The sequence below is a fragment of the Haemorhous mexicanus genome, chromosome 2 (assembly GCF_027477595.1).
Source record: "Haemorhous mexicanus isolate bHaeMex1 chromosome 2, bHaeMex1.pri, whole genome shotgun sequence".
In the NCBI taxonomy this organism is placed as follows: Eukaryota; Metazoa; Chordata; class Aves; order Passeriformes; family Fringillidae; genus Haemorhous; species Haemorhous mexicanus.
This window is the reverse complement of record NC_082342.1, coordinates 82,316,667-82,336,542: the sequence shown is the minus strand read 5'-3', so window position 1 is coordinate 82,336,542 and position 19,876 is coordinate 82,316,667. Positions and strand designations below refer to the sequence as shown.

The 19,876-nt window shown below is 37.6% G+C and overlaps 1 protein-coding gene across 1 annotated transcript in view; it reads right to left on the bottom strand.

The window, feature by feature from the left end:
- Positions 1-1,381: 1,381 nt before the first annotated feature.
- Positions 1,382-19,876, bottom strand: part of RAP2A (RAP2A, member of RAS oncogene family) — a 30,957-nt gene continuing 12,462 nt past the window's right edge. The window contains exon 2 of the mRNA XM_059839258.1: positions 1,382-5,415. Within this exon, the coding sequence (XP_059695241.1) occupies positions 5,178-5,415 (238 nt within the window). The 3' untranslated portion in view covers positions 1,382-5,177. The remainder of the gene's footprint in view (positions 5,416-19,876) is intronic.

Sequence of the window (19,876 nt, the reverse complement as noted above, 5' to 3'; positions counted from 1 at the left end):
GCTATGGGCCACACACAGCAACAAGCACAGTTTCCAGCAATTTCAAAATTATTCTTCCTGCACTCAGAAAAATAGATGCCATTTGATGGAGAATAAAGCACAAGGTAAACAGCAAGGACACAATACTACTAGAGGAAACTTGGGATAGGAGAGGGAGTCCAGTGATTCCGCAGTCAAGCAACAAAAATATCGACCAAAGGTTGGTGATTCAGTTAGATTGATACCTGTCGAAGACTGACAACAAGATGTTATATCCAACCAAAATACTTTTGAGAGTAAAAACTTCCTGGAGTAGCTAGAAAGGGAAAAAAAAGCATTTGCTAGGAGTGAAAAGTTCAAAGTTTTCTATCTGTTCACTTATTTGAAAAGAGCATGTCACACTTTTTTTAACTGTTCAGAACAGCCCAATGAATTTGTGTTGTCTCTCTATAGGTATCTTCTTGGACAAAACAAAAGGATATTACTAAGATAGTGGGAGTGGAAGAACCCATCAGCAAAAGTTCCCTTGGAACTGATTTACAGAATGAATGGGCAAATCAAAACCATGCAATTAGCAGCATGTGTCAACCTTCTATATGATCCATAGAACTAAAAGCATTTAAGATGTGCCAGCCTCAGGCTTCTTGCTCCTTAAGGCATGCATGACATGAAAACAAGAGACTACCAAGCACCCATCATTACTGAAAATAGGGTATTTTAGTGACACTGGCATGACTAAAATGTAACTGCTGATCAGTGCCAATTAGCTAGAATAATCCTGTTAGCATTAGCTCAACTGTTCATTTATAAATCTCTGCAACACTAATTGTATTTGAAGTTCTTTTAACACTAACTCCTTTTGTGTGGTGATGAAAGCCTTCAAAACACTAATCAAACAGCTGATATAACAAACAATCCTTCTTTAACCCTTTGCAGTCTCAGTGCTATAAAAGTAGTTCTGCAGAACTATATATTAACTATATCATATATTGAACAAGTTTCTATGTGGTCATTTTATTTTTTATATATGGAACATTTTATTATATAGTTACAATAAGCACTATTCTCTTGCCATAGCAAGAGCTGTATCTGATAAAATACTGAATATTACTCATTCTTGTTAGTGTGTATCCCACTAAGAAAAGTGAACTCCCCCCCTCCATTGCTATTGTTCTTTATCAAGCTCATAACTTAGATCACAACATCCATCCATCCATCATGAATTATATTTCATTTTTACTTATTGCTACTTAATTTGTACCAGAAGAGCATTTTGGCAGGAAATACTTCCCTGAACTGAATATAGATGACAATGTTGTTTCGAATTACTGGGCACCCTCATCAGCTCTGGATAAAGTTTTTAATCAAATCAAAATGGACAACAGAGAAAATGCAAGGAAGATTTCATTAAATAAATTTATTTGTTAAAATAATTTAACTCCAAATACAACTGCTGAGTTTGCATTGAGTTCTATGTACAATTCTTGTTTTATTTGAAACATCAAGGTTTAAACAACTGACATTGTTACAAAACAAACTGTTGCCCCATTTTAAGTTGCCAGTTGTATTAGAGCTCAACAATTAACTGTGAAATACATTAATTCACCCCTAGGAAACTCCAAATCAACAGCGTTAAGTCTGACTCCAGAACCCACTTCAGTCTTTCTTCAAACCCTGATCAAGAATTAACAGATGCACAACAATGCAGATAAAAGCCTCCTGCAGTTGTCAAACATTTGCTTTTGTTGCGGAGTTTCACAATTAAAGCCTAACCAGTGCTTTGATGGCACACTGGTAAAAAAAAAAATTAAAAAAAATTAAAAACAAACATGCACAAAACCCCCCAACCAAATGGCTGACATCTTTAGGTAACATTCTATACAGGAAAGCAAATACCAGTAGTTTTCCCACAGAAAAGTAATGGCAACTGTAGCACTGGGGTTAGGGAGAGGCTAGAATCAGAACAGAAAATGTCACCAAATTTCTTTTCTTGACGCTCTGAAGGGGTGGGCAGGGGGATGGGCACAACAGAAAAAACAGAAACAAAATCCAATGCAAGTTATATACTCTTGATCTGATTCTGGTTTGTTTGCTTTGAATAATTTTTGTGTGTATTTTTAAGGGAAAGAGGAAACAGTTGCTCTATCATAGCTCAAAAGAATAAAAGTTGCAACTTTTTTTTTAAAAAAAAAACAACAAAACTGGAAAAATGCTGTCCTTGTAGAAAAGTACAAAGCTCTACAAGAACAGCCAAAGGAAAAGTGGGTCTTTGGAACAAATCATAATATTTTAAGGCATGTTATAAGAAACTTTCAAATACTATAATTGGTAATCCTATCAGGGTACAAATGAAACAGTGACCCAAGACCAGTGATTCCTGCAGGGTGGCCATGCAGCCGCTGTGTGGCTCACCCACCTCCCTTTCTGCTACCCCTATAACTTGAAAAATCTGTCGAGTGCAACTGTCATTGATTCAAGCTCCACTATCTTCACATTAGTGGAAATACAAATAGTGCATAACTACTTCCTCAGAACTATACAATAAAAAACAACACTTACACTTTGCTCCCCCAGCCAAGTTGCATGGTAGCTTACATATGGCCTATGCTTTTGAAAATGCAAGAGTGTAATGAAGAAAAAAACCTGGGAGATATTTTCTTTAATATTTCTGTTACAAATTTACTGTGCAATTTTTCCTATATTTAAAGCCCATCTGCTTTATATCATGAACTTCACATGAGGCTGTTCATACTCTACTTTGTGCCATTTCCTTGGTTGATGAACAATCTGTCAGGTAAGATTTTTAACATCTCTGTAAATAACCTCTCATAACACGCACTTCCAACTCAGTTTGAAATTTGGCTTTGGTTTGTTTTTTTGTGGTTTTTCTTTTTCGAGTGCTTAGGCAGTGCATCTCACACTGAGAAGCTGTTTTGTGGATGGATTGTGCTGCTTGATTAACCGTTTCACAATCTAGATATCTGAAACCCTGAAATATCATTAATCCAACATCTCACATCTTGTTTAAGCATGGCAGCTGACACAATAGGCAGGCAGGGGGTGGTAAGAGAACATTCATACCATCTAGTTTAGGCATGTGAGTTCTGTGACTTGGAGGACTAAAGTTAAAAGCCTAAGTTTGCTATACAGTCAATGGAAAGAGGTAGGTGCCTCTAGGAGGGCGATTCAGAGCACCCAAAATGGGCATTCAGATGCCAGAAATAAACGGTGTGCCTATCTCCCTAAGAGAACAAAGTACAGTAACAAAAGCTCTGCAAAGTAGATAGGAAACGGGCTACATTTACGTTCTAGTAAGGCTTAATGCTCTGTGACATCTAATGCCCTTTGTCACACTGGTTGTGGAAAGGTCTTGAAAGATTAAGGGCAGAGTTGGCCAGTTCTCTTCCTCGAACATGATTTTCTTTAGTTATCATCCAGTGAACTATAATTCAAATGTTAAGGATAATTATGTATGGAAATCTGCAAAGTGTTTTCTACTCCAGTGTCCTTTGTGGCAGATGAGAGCGCTTTTAGGAAGTTCTGCAGATGGAGGCAAAACTCTCGAACCTAACTCCAATTACAGCATTTCTAAGGGCCATATACACACACACATACACACTCAACACACACACACACACAGCCCAGCACCCCTATTTTCACTCATTTAAACACAAGGAACTACACTGTTACTGCACAAGATTTAAAAACTAATAAACGCATGGTGTTATTTAGACCACAGGCTCAGTGACTGTATTTTTATGGCCAATTTTACCTATAAAAGATCCAGCTCAAGACAATCTCTCCAGCATTTAAAATCTAAACATTGCGATTGAAAACTTTTCTATACTTTGATTGTAAGACTTTGAAATAGGTATTTCTGTGCCATTAGTCATGCAAATGATAAATACTTCACTGCTATGAAACTAGCAAGTCAGAGCTCGAGCATCCTTTCCAAATAAAATATTTGCTCCCACCATTAAACACTCCAATAATTGGGGCAACCTTTGAATAGTGTGTCAGGCATTTAAAGAGCCATGTCCACACTCACCTAAGGAATTACAACCTTAACTATTTCACCTCTGAACCAAATGATTTCACATGGTTATTCAATTTAAGTTTTCAACATTAAAGCTATCAAATAGCAAACTGGATTTTCGAATGTTAGTTTGGGATCACACCAGAGAATGTAGCCCTTAAAGGCAAGAAAAACTGTTGTCTTTAACAAACTTAAAAATGCAGGATGTTCATACTGTCCCACGAGGTTTCTGCAGAAGGGAACATATGGATGAAACATGGCTTAATTTTCCTTACAAGATGGTACTAGTTAATCTATTAAAGTGTTCCTTGTTAGTAAGGCTCAGCAATTTTTTTTTTCATCACAGTTGCTTCCTCCTGGTTCAGTAAAGTGAAAATAAAGATGCTTCCTGCTTTGTAAACAGAGGGTTTTGTTTGGCTTTTTGTAGACCAAAACCTGAAGCGATCCTCCATTTTTGAGCAGCAAAATGAAAGATTTAAAACATTCCAATGCCAGACTGTTTCTTCACCCGTCACTTGTTTCCAGATCTTGCCTCTCATTTCACACACTGATACAATGTTTTCTATTTCAAGATGTGGGATAAAGTGTAGAAATAATAGCATTGATTTTGAAAAGAATCCAAACTATATGGGTCTCTGGTAGCCTTTTCCTCCAACACTGTCAGAAGTTCTGGTGAAACCAACATAACTGACTGAACAAACTCAGCCACATGTGATAGTGTCCATTCTGAAGCGCGGTAATCAGACACCAAAAGACTTGGCTCTCCTTTTCACGCTCATCCTTGTCGCGAAAGGTCTTCAGAGACATCCTCTCCGCTGCTTTCATCTCCGTTTCCAAAAGGATTCCGTCCTCTTCGGCAATAGTTGCTGTTGTTGCTGTCAGACGTGACAACACACGTACGTTCGACCGGAACGACCCTGTAGATCAACTGACTGTGCCATAAAATTGCAGGTGCTCAAAGGGAAAAACCGGGTGAGATGTGGTCATTTAACCCAATTATATTCAGAGTCAGTGATTGACTTTCAATGCTCAGCTCTGAGTTAATGTTGCTACTTCACTACAGATGTATTTCAAGTGACCCACAAACCAGGAAGTGAAGTAGACAGTTTTACCACCTTACAAAATTTCTGCAAATTAAGTCCAGGTTAGGTCATTTTTAATGCTATTGTATATTACATGCAGAACAGCATGGATCATCTTTGTCTGGCTGTGCTGCATAGTTCATTTGTCTAACAATTTCCGCAAAGAGCTCATCCACCATTGTTTTACTTTTAGCAGAGGTCTCCATAAAGGGGCAGCCCCATTCTTCAGCTAAGGCTCTGCCTTCACTCAATGATACTTCTCTCTCACTTTCCAGGTCCACTTTATTACCAACCAGAATTACTGGCACCTTCTCATACCTACAGTTTAAAAACAAAAACAACAACAATAATTAAAATTTTTAAAATGGCAACATTCTCCAAGTAAATAAGAAAAAAAGAAGAAAAAAAATCTATTTGAAAACAGTAGAGGCCCAACAGGAAAGAGACATTTGAATTATTTTAAAATTTTACATTTGAAAAAATGTGTATTTCACATTCTAGCAATTTGTTGCACATCTCGTTCCCCTCAGAGCTTTCAGAGTTCTACAAAAATCTTCCTTCTCTAAATTTTCCTTCCCTCCAGGAAACAAGCCAGGAATACTTTCACACTACAAAAATGAGGAATATAATACTATTTTCTCTGTTTGCAATCTCCATGTGTAAGAACAGGATGGACATCAATCAAACCCTCCCTTGAACACTACACCCTCCTTCTCCCTGAAGAGGTATTCTGTAGCTCCTGCTTGGGATAATGATGTAAACACCCTCCCTTTCAAGAGTACATTTACCTTTGTTCAATATACACAGAACTCTCTGAATAGCAATAAATGAGACACAACCAAAGGGCCAGTAAATTAATTCCAAATTTCAGGAAAAGTAGTCCACTTCAAGTACAACATACACACATAAGTACTGTTACATAAAAATATGTATTAGATAATACAGAATGTGTATCTCTCCCTCGCAGCTTTCACATCATTATGCCAGTTAAACAACTCGGAGACAAAAAAAAATCACAATTAAGTTCCAAGCAATACTATCACAGTTCTGCTTCATAATCAACTTGGACAGCACAACAGATCATGTTGCTATGAAGGATTTCTTTACTTTGCACCTCCTTGTGAAAGGATCCTTGCCAAATTTTTACAAAATTGAAATGCCTGCTGTTTTTTTTTTTCCCACCCTCACATTCATAAACCTTTCTTCAGACATGAAACTAAGTGTTCCATCAGGTTTCAAATTTACATATTTGCCACAGAAAAGAGGAGAAGAAAACACCGGGCCTATTTCCAAAATACTCTTACACAGGTTTTCTCACAAAAACAACTAGGACTGAGAGCAAAACCACTCACGACTTTTCAGCTCTCAAACCAGACCTAAGAGAAGCAAGATGGTACCTTCTTAACTTAAACCTGAATTTCTCCTTCATATTTTCTTAGTAGTATTGCTTTGAGTCAAATCACTGGAGTAAGTCTGAACTGTGGACAGACAAAAGACACAGCTGACACCTGCAGCAGCTGAAGATGACACCCTCCTTAAGCCACCTTCTTCCTCCCTCCCACCCATCTTGCCTGCCTGCCAGGCAAGGCAGCAGAGCAGTGCTGGTGCATCTGCCTCATCTGGTTGAGGGAACAGCCTGTTTCCCTGTCAGTCCCCACTCTGCACTGGAACAGGTACCCTGTGTGCTCCTGCTACCTCTGCCGCAGGGACAGTGGGCTCCCCCAGAGTCCGAAAGGATTAAAAGCCAATAATGTCTCAAATCACATCAGTGACTCTTACATCACCAGACTAGTATCAAAAATTTGTCCAACTATGTCATAAAATGTAGCTGAAATTCTAAACTTTATTATGTCTCTTTGCTTACTACGAGAATGTCATTTAATCCATAGTCCAGGGCTGTCATCAATAATTGCAGAGAATTCCCCTCACTTTTACCATTTATCCTGCCTTCATTTACCATCTGAAGAGGCACAATCCACTCCTTACTCCGTGGATAAGTGTTTAGCACAATGATATCTTTGGAACTCTTGCAAGAGCTAAGCTGCCATTAATAAAGTACCAAAATACACACAAGCATCTTGAAATCTGTTCTCCTGCATTTAAACATAAGATACCATAGTCTTTAATTACATAAGATGGATGGCATTCAACAGTTAAAAAGAAACACTGAATTGCAGTCTTATCTTTATTGTTCAGATGCACGTGTCCTATTGTACTTGCTATACAGCATTAAAAAAATCCTTCAGTGGAAATGGAATCAGGTACTCCCTTCACTGCATTTCTTGATTTCTGAAGGCCCTGAACTTACTCTCCACTGGCTTGCCCTCTGGTAAAACTGAGAAATTCAAAGCAGGCACTTGAGAAATGCCCAGTGAAGAAATAGATGAGCTAGATTTAAAACACACAATCACTTCTTTGAGTTTTGTGACATCAGTTCAATTGTTGAGAAACATATAAGGAAACACATACACACCTGTTGCAGACTTATAGTCAGTTCCCCTGAAAACTTCAAGTGCTTAAAAGGTTTAGGAATGCTAGAAAAGCTGGGCAACTAAATATCTGAGTGTCTGTATGCTATAAGTACTCAGCACCTGGGAAATGGAGCAGTGGAAATCCTGATGTTGTGTACTGAAGAAAGAAAGAACTGATGAGCTGATAGAAAAGATGTGAAACCTAATTTAATTTATTTGCACAGGACCATCTAAGAACTATTAGGTGGAACTGATAGAAGCAATTTTCTGTATTGCTTTTCCTGTTGCATTTACCCAATTCACTACCTACCTTCACCACCTAAAATGAGATCCTACAGTCAATAGCCTTATTCACCTTATAATTCAGATTCACCCAATAACCAATAACTTTACAAGACTGAAAAATGTAAGAGAGTGTTTCTGCAAAGCTCTCATTATGTCTCCTTAGCAAAAATAAAGTTGCTCTTGCAGAATACATCCCTGCACTACCTAGATTTTGAGTAGTTAATTTTACAGAAAAAATACATTTTATATATATACATATTCTGTGTGACACATATTTTAGATTTTTATATATACTTATGCCTGTCTATTATAAATACAATTTATCTTTCTACATAGAAGAGTCAGTGTCTACTACCTAGAATACAGCAAATAATAGAAAAACAGTCCACGGATACTGAGCAGAAGACTGGCTCTGGTATGAGCCAGACTTAAGTGCTCCAGCTCAGTATCAGTCCTGCCAGACCCAAGCTGAGTAGAGGGAGTCAGACCAGACTTCTGTGTACCCTATTCCCCAAGTACCAAGAGGATGATGAACTGTATGTCTTCATACAGAGCCCTAAGGGCCTTTGCACTTCCCAGTTTTGAGTTCTGGTAACACTTTGTGGAAAATCTAGCTCTTGCCTGAATTAAACTCTACAAGCCCTGAAGTTCAAGCTAGCTCTGCACCCTTTACCTCTCAACACTGCCAGAATTTCCTGCCTCACTTAGTATCCTGGGCAAATTCTTTTCTGATGAAAAGAACAGGGGAGATCACTGGCTCAATACTTTCCTCACTACAGCTGCTGATCTCACTGGAGGCAACATCTGCCTGCATCTGGAGACTTCACTTGATACTCAGAGCTTTGACCAGCCAGATGTTGGACACCCACCACTGAGGTGGTGTACAGCAGCACAGGCCCACCAAGGGGAGGGCAGTTTCTCAGATGTGGGGGAATTATATGATTCCAATGAAATTTGAAGGGAAGAAGATAATCTCTTCTTCACAGGCTTTTCACCCTGTTGAATTTCAGTGGCCCAAGAGAAAAATAGTTTCTTCACAAAGATAAAAAACAAATAAACAAAAAAAGAGAGCCACCTTGCAATGTCCAAGCAGCAATGCAGAATCCTTCCATACAACCACAAAAATTAAACATGGGCATTCACAAACCCTTCCTCCAGTAGGATCTAACTTACTCACAAATACTTGTAGCAGAGCAAAAGAGGATGAAACCCCACCACCTATACTGAAGTCCTGAATCCAGGCTGCTGCTTTATCACAGGATCTGTGAGAGAGCAGCTCAGCTCACAGCAGGAGCTGGGCAGAAGTTTTGCCTTTTGCTGCAGCCCACCTGCCCCTGCCTATTCCCTTAGCAATGGAAAAGTGGCACAGCTTTGCTCATTCCTGGAGCAGGAAAACCCAGTTTTCTCATATGGCTGAAAAGCTTTGAGCAGCACTGATCATTCCTAATGAAAAGCATGAGGGCCACCTGAAAATAAGAACCGCTGCTACTTTTGTCAGTATCAAAGCAGCACAGTATGTATGCTGGGGTAAATATAGCAGAGCCTGTAAGAAACACTCTCAAAAATGTAGCAGGGGAAGGCTTGACTTTTAAGACCTCTTCAGGAACAAATTTTTGCAAGACCAATTACACATGTTTGCAGAACATGATTAAAGAACAAGGCACTTCACCCTGTTTAAATGATCTCGTTATCTTTAGCTCCAATATGACAGATACTGAGCAGTGGTGACTCTTGAAGAGGTAGCAGGACTGCAGACATTCATAGCTCTATGAAAGGCACCAGTACAGAGTCAAATGCCATCATATCTAGGGTTTCCACTACTGGCAAGGTACAGTCATTGCCCCATAAAAGACAATAAGAATGTATTTCCCAGTTCTAGATAAATTCAGTGCTAAAACCCACCTCCTTACCCATCTTCAATGAACACCTAGGACCAATAGCCCACTGTAAAATCCCAGTTTTCCTGAGGATGGACACCACAGTCACATGAAATCAATAAATACACAAATATCAAATGTTTTATGTGGCCCAGTTTTACACCACTGACCACACAGCCTTGTATGTCACACTGCAATAAATATTTCTATATTTTATCTCACCTCACATGGCACACACATCATCCACATTTCTGTTTAGATTACTATGTACACTTTGAATAAAAGCTTAGAACATTTAGAAAGTGTCAGGGTGAATAGTATGAGAATGATCTTCAGAGACTTTTTCCCCACAGCTTTTTCACCTCCAATCACACCCAAAAAACCATGGGCAGTACCTAACTTCTTTTACAAGGTACTTCTCGGATTTCTGGTTAGAACTGTCATCGGATAAAGACAGAAACAAAGACAATGTGCAATGAAAATATAGCAACAATGAAGATTGAAACAGCACAAATTTAAAAACAAAACTCCCCAAACATACCAAGGCTAATAAATTGATCTGATTCCTTTAAACAGTGGTAGAGATTGCCCAGTTCCCCTACACTCTGTGTGTGTGTGAGTTGTAGTAGTCAGAAGAGAAAAAAGTACAAACAGGGTCCTGTTTTCTGATTTCACATTCTGGAAGTGGCGTCTCTTTTCTAAGATTTTTTTCCTGAGCTTCATATCAGACCCAAATATTTTCAACCAAATCATTCTGTGTAATAAAACCAAATCAAGATAATACCATGTATTCTTAAAGGCTACTTTTTATAACAAGTTTAAGTCCTGTTGAAGTTTTTGGAAAGATGCATGATTACAGCTTTATATGATAAAAACTGGGAGCACTGAAATACAAAAGGTATCTATACAGGATAACTATTACTAGTAATCAAAAGGAGTCTCCAGTACTAAATCTCCTTTATTACCTTCTACCTCCGGTACTAACTCTCCTTTATTACCTTCTACATACAGGGCATCTTTCTCTTTTCTTTTTTTTTTTTAAATGCATTTCTGTCACTTTTGGTAGTATTTCAAAAAAGAAATTAATTTAAGGGATAAAGATATTAGTGTTGAAAATGATGCAAATAATATCAAAACGTCAATAAAAATAATTGTTCTTCATTTTAGACTTAGAAAAATTTTATGGTACGAATTCTGCCAAAATACACAGCAAAAGAATTATGGGCAATATGAAATAAAGTACCAGAAATGACACTTAAATCTATTAGGTTATTTACAAATTCACACTAAATATAACTAAATATCCTTTTGTAATGTAACTTGCAAACTTTGATTGCCTTCAGTAAAATCTGTCATAACTTGAACAAGCTGTTTCCTCATTTAGAAGAAGAACATATTCCAATTCTAGCTATCAAGAATTTTTCTAATCCCTTTCACATAATTACTTGGATATTTAATGCAGAATCCTAGGTAGCTAAAACTCACATCAGCTATGGAGGATAAGAAAAGGCACCGAGTGTTCCCCAGCCTGATTCTGAGCCTCTCAAACACCAGGATGAGAGGAAGCAATACCACAGAATTTTCAAGGAGAAAAACATCTTAAACCTTTCTTGAAGTTACCAATTCTTGAACCAAAGCAGCAGGAAAAAAAAAAATTATATATACACACACACTTCTGAAGCTATTACTACCTTAAGATACTCAGAGGAGACATCTCACTTTTACCAAACCCCTATTCTTTGTATTTTGGTAGCTTTAAAAACTGCAACTATTAGGGGGTCATTGCACAGAATTATGTTTCCATGGACTCCTGCAAATAGACACCAATAAAGATGTGTCGATACCTGTATACATGTACAAATGTGTCAGAGAGATACTCAAACCTAAACAAAGGTAGGTTTCTGCAAAGTTTGAGCACTTTTCCCTCTAATGGAAATTATTACAGCTTATCAGGCAAAACCACACAGAACAGCTGTAAAACTCCCACGATTCTGGTGCAAACAAGTCATTCCAGTTTACTAATTAATTGCATTTAATATTCAGTTTTGTAAGTTATATTGTATAGTGATTTAATTTCTTAAGCAATAACTCCCAACTAAAAAAATAGTCTTAAAATAATTTTTATAAATGAGTAGACGGTAAAGAGTTTATTGGAAGTCCCACTGCAATTAGGTGGCTGAGTGATGAATCAGTTTGCTATAAAGAACAGTGTATGGCCTAATTGCAGGACTGGGATCTACCGTTTTATTCTAGGCTTTGACATGAACTCCTTACATAGCCTTTGGGAAAACAAACTCTTCAGATGGATAGATTGAGGTATATAAAGTCATGATAATTGTACTTACTCATAGGACAGCAAATTAAATAATAATTGCAAAACAACTTCGGAGGATAATATTAGAATAATAAATAACACCACACCATATCACTTTTGAAGAGGCTTCAGAAACTTTGTTTTTGTACATAAAACTTTCTGGAAATAATCCCCTCAGCTTAAATAAAATACTTTAAAGCCAATTCAGTTCTGTGGGTGTTCGAGCTGGCTTCACTTGCCAATTTGGCTCACCATCGGTGCTGTGCTTGTAAGAAATTAAGAGGAAATAGTTCCAAGCAAAAGCCCAAGAAACAACAACCAACCACAGCATGCAGAAGCACTATAAATATCTGCTTCCCAACTCTCACAATAAGCACTTTTCAACCAAAGCACTTGCACACATTATTCCTAGGCAGCTTACAGGTGAGACCTCCAAGGGACTAGAACCATGGATTGCACAACCCAACATACTCAAAGGCCATGCAGTAAACCTGCATTCTCTTGCTGCAACAGATGTAACATGATGATGCACATCATCTCTGTATGAAGGACACCAAAGATCTTCACAGGTCGTTTCCATTCACTTCAGAGAAAAATTCTTATGTGCAGAAGATTTTCTGCAACTAAGATTCCGTAGGAGAACTAGAATAACAATAAACTCCTTCCATGTTTTCAGCCTGCTTCTTCAAGTCACTACAGATAGAGCCTACTTTTAGCTCTGCCTCCAGCTTTTTAAGATAAAATGTCAAGAGCATCTGAAAATTCAAAGGTCTATCAACATGTCTTAAAGCTTCGCCAGTCACTAAAGTAAGTTCCAAAAAAAATATCCCTGATCATTAAGATGTTAGGGAGACATTTTCTCATTAAGCTTGCAGAACTCCATGCATGTTTAAACTATGTCCCATGACACTGTCTGCTCCCCTCAAAGTAAGGCTCTGTCACAGGTGAAGGAAAACAGCTGAGTGCTGGGGATGACAAGGAGCCAATGACACAAGTAGCTTCAGTTCTCATCTACTGCCATTTCAGATGCTCGAAAGTCTTCACAAACAAGAGGTTATTTTTCACCTTAAAAAGGACACTTCTCTCTAGAATCAATCATTAAAATTCATAGCTAACACTGAAGTCTATTATCAAGACTGAAAAGACTCTAAGGGATATATAAAATCTACCTTCTTAGCAGCAGGTTTGCTGGGAGCATATCCAAACAAGATTTTAATCCTCAAGTTCTCTCTCTATGCCAATCAAAATCCTCATCTTCACAACCGAGCATCAGCATCATCTTGTTGAAATCCTGAAATGCTTGGCACATTTAGCAACTCAGAAACACTGGAATTTTCAAATGGGAATTTTCTGTTCCTTGGTTTAGCTTAAGAAGCAATAACCACACGTAAATACAAAACAAATGTTTTACCTGACTGTTTCCATTGTGACTAATTCCCTTGTTTCTAAAACCAATATGAAAATCAGAATGTCCTACAAATCTGAGATTCTCACAGCTGCACCAATTTCATCCAGCTCCTGTTTCTCTACTCGGCTCATACTGAGAGAAGTCTAATTGTCAACAAAACTATTAACAGATTATAAGACATGTTATAGTTGCTTAAATACAAAAAAGTTCTTGCTCAAAAAATTTCCAGACATTAAAGCTAAGTACCTAATTTTTTTAAAATTACTGCTACTAGCTGTAGGAATAGCTCAATCCTGAAAATTAGGCCTCACATTTCAATATTTAAGCTTTGCATCCATAATTGAAAATTATTCTTAATAACCACATTAGTTTTCTTACCCTGAATATTTTCAAGCCATATCCATGCTAATATACTAATGTTTATTCCAATACAATGAGCATGACTGGATATGTTAAGGCTTCCAGTACCTAGCAAATGTGCAACATATAGAAGATTCTAAAATTAAAGAGACTACCATCTATCTCTTATTTGTGTACTTAAGTCTCAAAAAAACCCCATTTCTTTTAAATGACAGCTTTTTTCAAACATAACCACTCATAATTAAATTTTATCCTCAATGTCTTAGAGTAAAAACATTAAGCATCAAGCAAGAGGAATGCTGACGTGATTTAAGAGATGTGGGTTCAGTTTCACACCCTGTTACTGACCACCTGTGCAATTTCTAGCAAGTCCCTTGAAATCTGTACCTCTGCTCTCCATCTGAAGAAAAGAGTTGTCAGCTTTAAGCTCTATTGCCTATGGCACACAAACACTTCTGAGGTCTTCCATCCTTACTGATGGAGGCAATCTGAACATCTTAAAGCATGCAGTAGCAGCTTTGCTTGCTCTTCAACTGAAAAAGCACCCTGCATCCCAGCTATTCTCAGCAGTAAGCTATGCAACACCACAAAATTTCGGGATTTCTTTATAAGTATTAGGAACATTAGGGCAGATTCCATGCCAACATCAAACCTGTCAGCAGCAAGAATAAAGCTGGTGGATTAGGTGTGCCTTGAAGCAAGAACACCAGCTTTGGGGTCAAAGTCAAGGTTATTATCTCACTTCAACATCACCAACTTGAGCAGAAACTGCAAAGGCTCAAAATACCTTTAAACATATGCTGACATTGAGGGATTTCTCCTCCTCCTTGCTCCTCTGTACAAAACTCTACCAGGTCATAAAACCTGCCTGTTCTGGTGATGTGGAACTGAACAAGTGCCTTTACAAAGGCCATGAAAAATGCAGATATCTGTTAAAAGCAATGCGAGCCTCTTGCACATCATACACATCCATGGATTCCAATTGTTCTACAGTTTAAAGTTATTACATTGCTGTGTTCAAACAACGGGGACCCTAAAATGCATTACCATTTATCTATCAATACATATTTTGTCACAAGAAATTTCTCTTGGAATCATATCTTGATGTGCAAAGGTTTAGATAAACTACTGTAATATTTCAAAATATACTGTAAACTTCCTGTACAAGCAAGCACTGACAAAGGTGAGGGAGGAGAAAGAAAGTGACCAAAGAGATTTGTACCAATTCAGATATATCAAAGTTTATGCCAGTAGCTCAGCTAAAAAAAAAAAAAAAAGTAAAGTCTTTGCAACAAAATACTGTTAACAAATAGCTTTTCTTCCTGGAAAAGCTGAAACAGCATCCAGACTTTGTATAAAGCACAGTCTGTAAAGTAATTTATGAGTACAATGGTCTAGTTTCTTACAGAGTCTATCAATGCTGCTATCTAAAGCTCTAGTTTTTCCTTCTGCCTACAATTTTTCCCCTCACCATTCTCCAGTCCATAAATAGGATTAAGCATGTGCCAGTTTCTTCCATATAGCAGTGACAATGTGTCTTTCCCACCAACAATTCTGACAGAATTTAATCATTATTTAGATTTCTAATTTGTTCCAGATGTTGATCTGGGCAGGAAGGGACCTTGGGAAGTCTCCAGTCCAACCCCCTGCTCAGAGCAAGGTCAGCCAGGAAATCTCAACCAGCTTCCTGAGGGCCATGCACAGCTCAGTCCTGAAAACTTCCAAGGACAGGCCTTCCATGATCTCTCTGGGAATTTGTCCTAATGTTTAATTTAGTTTAACTGCACAGCAGAATTCAAAACTTACTGGCAGGTAATGGAGGAAGATGAGACAAGCGGACGACTGAGTTGCATAATGCTTGTTTACATAGAAAATGGGCTGAGAAACAAATGACAAAGTTACATAAATATTTATAGCTATTCATTTATGTAGAGGAAGTGATAATCATACTTACAGGCCTCAAGATAGACATATATCTCAGAATTTTGAAAGCAAAATGAACTAACCAGATTTTGCAGCATTAACTAAAGCTCAAGCATAAGTTACTGACAACTTCCAAGTCTTTATCCTTGTTTATTTAAACTATAAAATTGAAACTTTTTATTGGATACATAAAGTAAAAATAACAAAAAGTAGTGAAATTAATATTCATTTTAAAAGGGCCAGAAGACTAAGTATTAGTTCACTCTTCAAAGCCAACACACTCTTATATTACTTTAACCAATTTATAATCACTTAAAAAAATTCCACTGCAAAACTTGTTTTAACTATACTAATAGGATTTTCTCTAGCTCATTAAAATTACACTTTTACAGTCTTCAAGAATAGGCCTAACAATTAATTCAAAACCTTCTTAGTAGCATCACCCACTTCCAAAGGATTAGAGTTCAGGAACAATCATGTTGTCCTGTCCAGTCAGAACCACAGGGAAAGAAACAGAATCTCTTCCATTTCAAGGTAAGAACCTTTTACTCCAAAAAGTCTGTGCTCCTGACTTTTGGCATTAATCAGATCTGGCCCCTGAAATGCAAGCCTTGGTCACAGAACTGACCTCTGATAATTTGACTGCCACAATCCAGTCTGCAGAATGGAGCATTACATACTGATACAAACTACAGTTCCACAGAGGCTTTTATTTATTTGCTTTTTAAAGAATTTGACTGTTTGCAATGAACCTAGCTGCAGGTCACTAAAACTCAAGAAAAAGTACAACAAAAATAACAGGGCTAATTGGCAAACAGCCTGGCCTGAACTTCTGCACTTTTATCAGTCCCTAAGTAGAAGCTAAGGCAGGTAGATACCGGAATTTTTCTGATACTGCATAGCCTGAAAAGAATTTGTGTGTCTAGTTCAAAGCGGAGACTTTCGTTGCCCTAGAAACTAAAGAAGAATACAGCTTAATGTCCTTCAAGCTAATAAAAATATCCTACAATGCACATAAAAAAAACTTTGCAGAAAATGCTCTGTTGAGACAGATCTGCCTCACAATGGTACAATTAGGGTGGAACTCTAGATACTTTTCAGAAGATGGACTACTTTACAGAAACTCTAAGCAAGTGGCCACGCTGGTACAGTGGACCAATTCAGGACAAAACAGTATATATGCATTTTCTCTTTTGCTGCAGAAATACTATTCTTATTTCAGTTGCTTTTGACCACAGTCAAACCCTCCTCTACCAACAAAGTAAAAATCCAAGGCCTTGACTAGTATCATGAGCAGATGCTCTGAAAGACTCTTCACTCCTGCCAAGCTTCTACTGGAACATTTTATTTTCTACTTGGTAAGCAAAACCATTCTGCCATGACTTCAGAAAGTTGGTGGCCCTTACCTTGTAGAACAGTTTATCTAATTACCATATGCCTACTATAATTAATTGGAATGTTAGAATAAACAGAGCACCAAGAAGGTTTTATTCTCCACAGGTTTAAGAAGTCAGCTCCACCTTCAACACCTCAACTTTCTATCTCCAGACATTGTATCCAAAAAGTGTATACAATCTTGTTAAATGAAATTGTTTCCATATCTAAAGATGAACAGCCCAAAGTAAGAGCTTCAGTATTGTCAGGATTTGATTGTTTGTTACTTGTTTGTTCTTATTAAAATAAATTCTGGTTCATCTTCAAATACAAAATACTGCCTCTCAACATACTACCTTTAAGTGGAATAAAGATAAATATAGAGAACAACTTCTTGATAACCTCCCTTCTATCTTGAGCATAAACTTCAGAAATAATTTTCTTAGGAGATTTTTTCATTCTTTCTACAATAAGACGGGTACCAATTAAAGAAAAACAACTGACTACTTCATTCTGAATCGGTGTTGTGAATATAATCCATTTGAATATCCAGACATTTCTTAGTAAGAACTTGTTTATGAGATGACATTAAATATAGGGTACCTGGTAAAACAGTGAAATCTAAACATTTTACTTTTTCTCACATACACAGATGTGTGCATGAATGTCTCAAATCTAATATTTGATTAACTATCAAAATGAAGCCATCTAGAATGAGGAACTCAGATATAGTCATCATCTCAGATGTCAAGCTATTTATATTTTAACTACTGTATAAACGTTAATTTCCTTGGGTCTACTCTAGGTTATAAAAAGCTCCTCTTTCCCAGAAGAGTTTTACTAACCTGTCTGACAGCCATTTTATTGTCCACGAAGACACTCTGTGGCAGCCAGTCAAGCCTGCAGACTGTTTTATCTTGTACCTGTTAACCCTACCAGCAAGGCTGACCCCTGGGGCTGCTGCATCTCTGGGGATGTGGGCACCCTGGCTGTGCCAAGGCTGTGTCAGCAGCACCGGGGTCAGAGCCCAGGGCTCTGGCTGTCAGCATCCCTAGGGCAGCGGAGCGGCTCCGCGCTGGCATTCTGCCATGGCCGTGTGCCGGCTGATGGCTGGGGACACCCAGAGACAGGGAGGACAGAAAAAGCAACCCCTGCACAAGTGTGTGAGAGAGGGAAACAGAGCTAAATCAGTGCTGAGGTTTCTTACTGACACATTTTTTTTTTTTCAGAGGGAAGCAAACATAAGCCAGGCAAACCTAAGAAACTTCTTTAAAATGCTGCAAATTCCCACATGGATACCAATTTTCATATTGCTCAAATTGGGTATGAGACAAACCACGTGGCTTTACACTAGTTTAAACAAATTTGTTCAGAAGCAATTTGGTGAAAGAATTTTCACATGTAGACAAAGCCTTTTTTAATTTTTTTTAACAGAAGATGACTGCAGAACCTGATAGAATCCATTCATTATTTTTTTCCTTTTGTCCTGAGTCCTGACCCCAGATGGCCAAAAGACTGAAAACCTCTTGTGTACATATATGGATATATTTGTGTGTATGTTTTACCTACATTTTAACTGTCTCTCTTTTTGAGCAAACTTAATTTAAAAAAAACCCCATGTAATTAATTTTGTTCTAAGACACAAAATATTACCCCAATATTTACATGTCTATTTGTCACACTTTACGTACAGAAAGGATGGCAATTTGTATACTTAACCCTCAAAAGTAACAGTAAGAAAATATTAGAAAAATGTTGAAATATTTGAAAAAGAAGGATTTCTTTTAAGAAAGAGATTATGTTTAAAGGTACTGTATACACTCCCCTGTGTCCATTACACCTTCTTCATTGAATCACTAATTGGTAATTGGAATTTCCTGAAAATAGTTCATTAATTATTTTTTCTACATTAAGTTGTCCTATTCAGAAAGGCCATTCCAATTAATCTGAAGGTGTGTGCAGAGGTGTGAAGCCTAGACTGTTCCCAGTCCTTTTAATCTAACCACATTTCTTGCTGACAGACAAAATCTTTCAAAGCAAGCGTTTTGATCATTTCTTGGAGAAGAATGCAAACTTCAATTACCAGACTAATTATCCCAGCTAGGAAGGCAATACAATTGCTGAATTTGAGAGTAATGATGGCCTTCCAAGGTGTGCCTTCTCAGCTTTCATCCAAGGCTGAGCTCACCATTGTCCCTCTCTGGTAGATGAAGCTACCACAATGGCAGTCACTATTTCTGATTAAAAACTATCTGGAGGAGAAATTCAACATTCCCCAAGTTATGAGATTTCACACCTTGAATAGACTCATTTAAAAAAGGATGCTTTTCTCTTTTTTGTTTATTTTTTGCCAAATATAGTTTGTGAGAAAAAAATAGAAAAGGCAACATCTTGCAATAAATTGCAGCAATTATATTGAATGACCAAGTTCTTGAGAAGCCATGGAAATATTTTCTTTTTTCAAAACTCATACTTTCCTCTGTAGAGCCTACAATACAGCAAATCTTTCCAGAGGTGAAAACTTTGTAAACACAGGGTTGTTTCTTTTTCAACAATGTGTCCTTGTCAAGCCTAGGGACACATTAGTAAGCCCTGCAATTCATAGCACCTGCCTTCCCTCTTCCTTATGTTCCAGAGCAATTTGGAGATTTTAAGTTCAAGTACTCCAATGGTAGCTTTCAGTATATTTTGTTTTCCTTTCCGTAAGAGAGTCACATAGTAAACTTTGGTAGGTAAAACCTGAATTGCATGGATTTGTTCAAAGAGT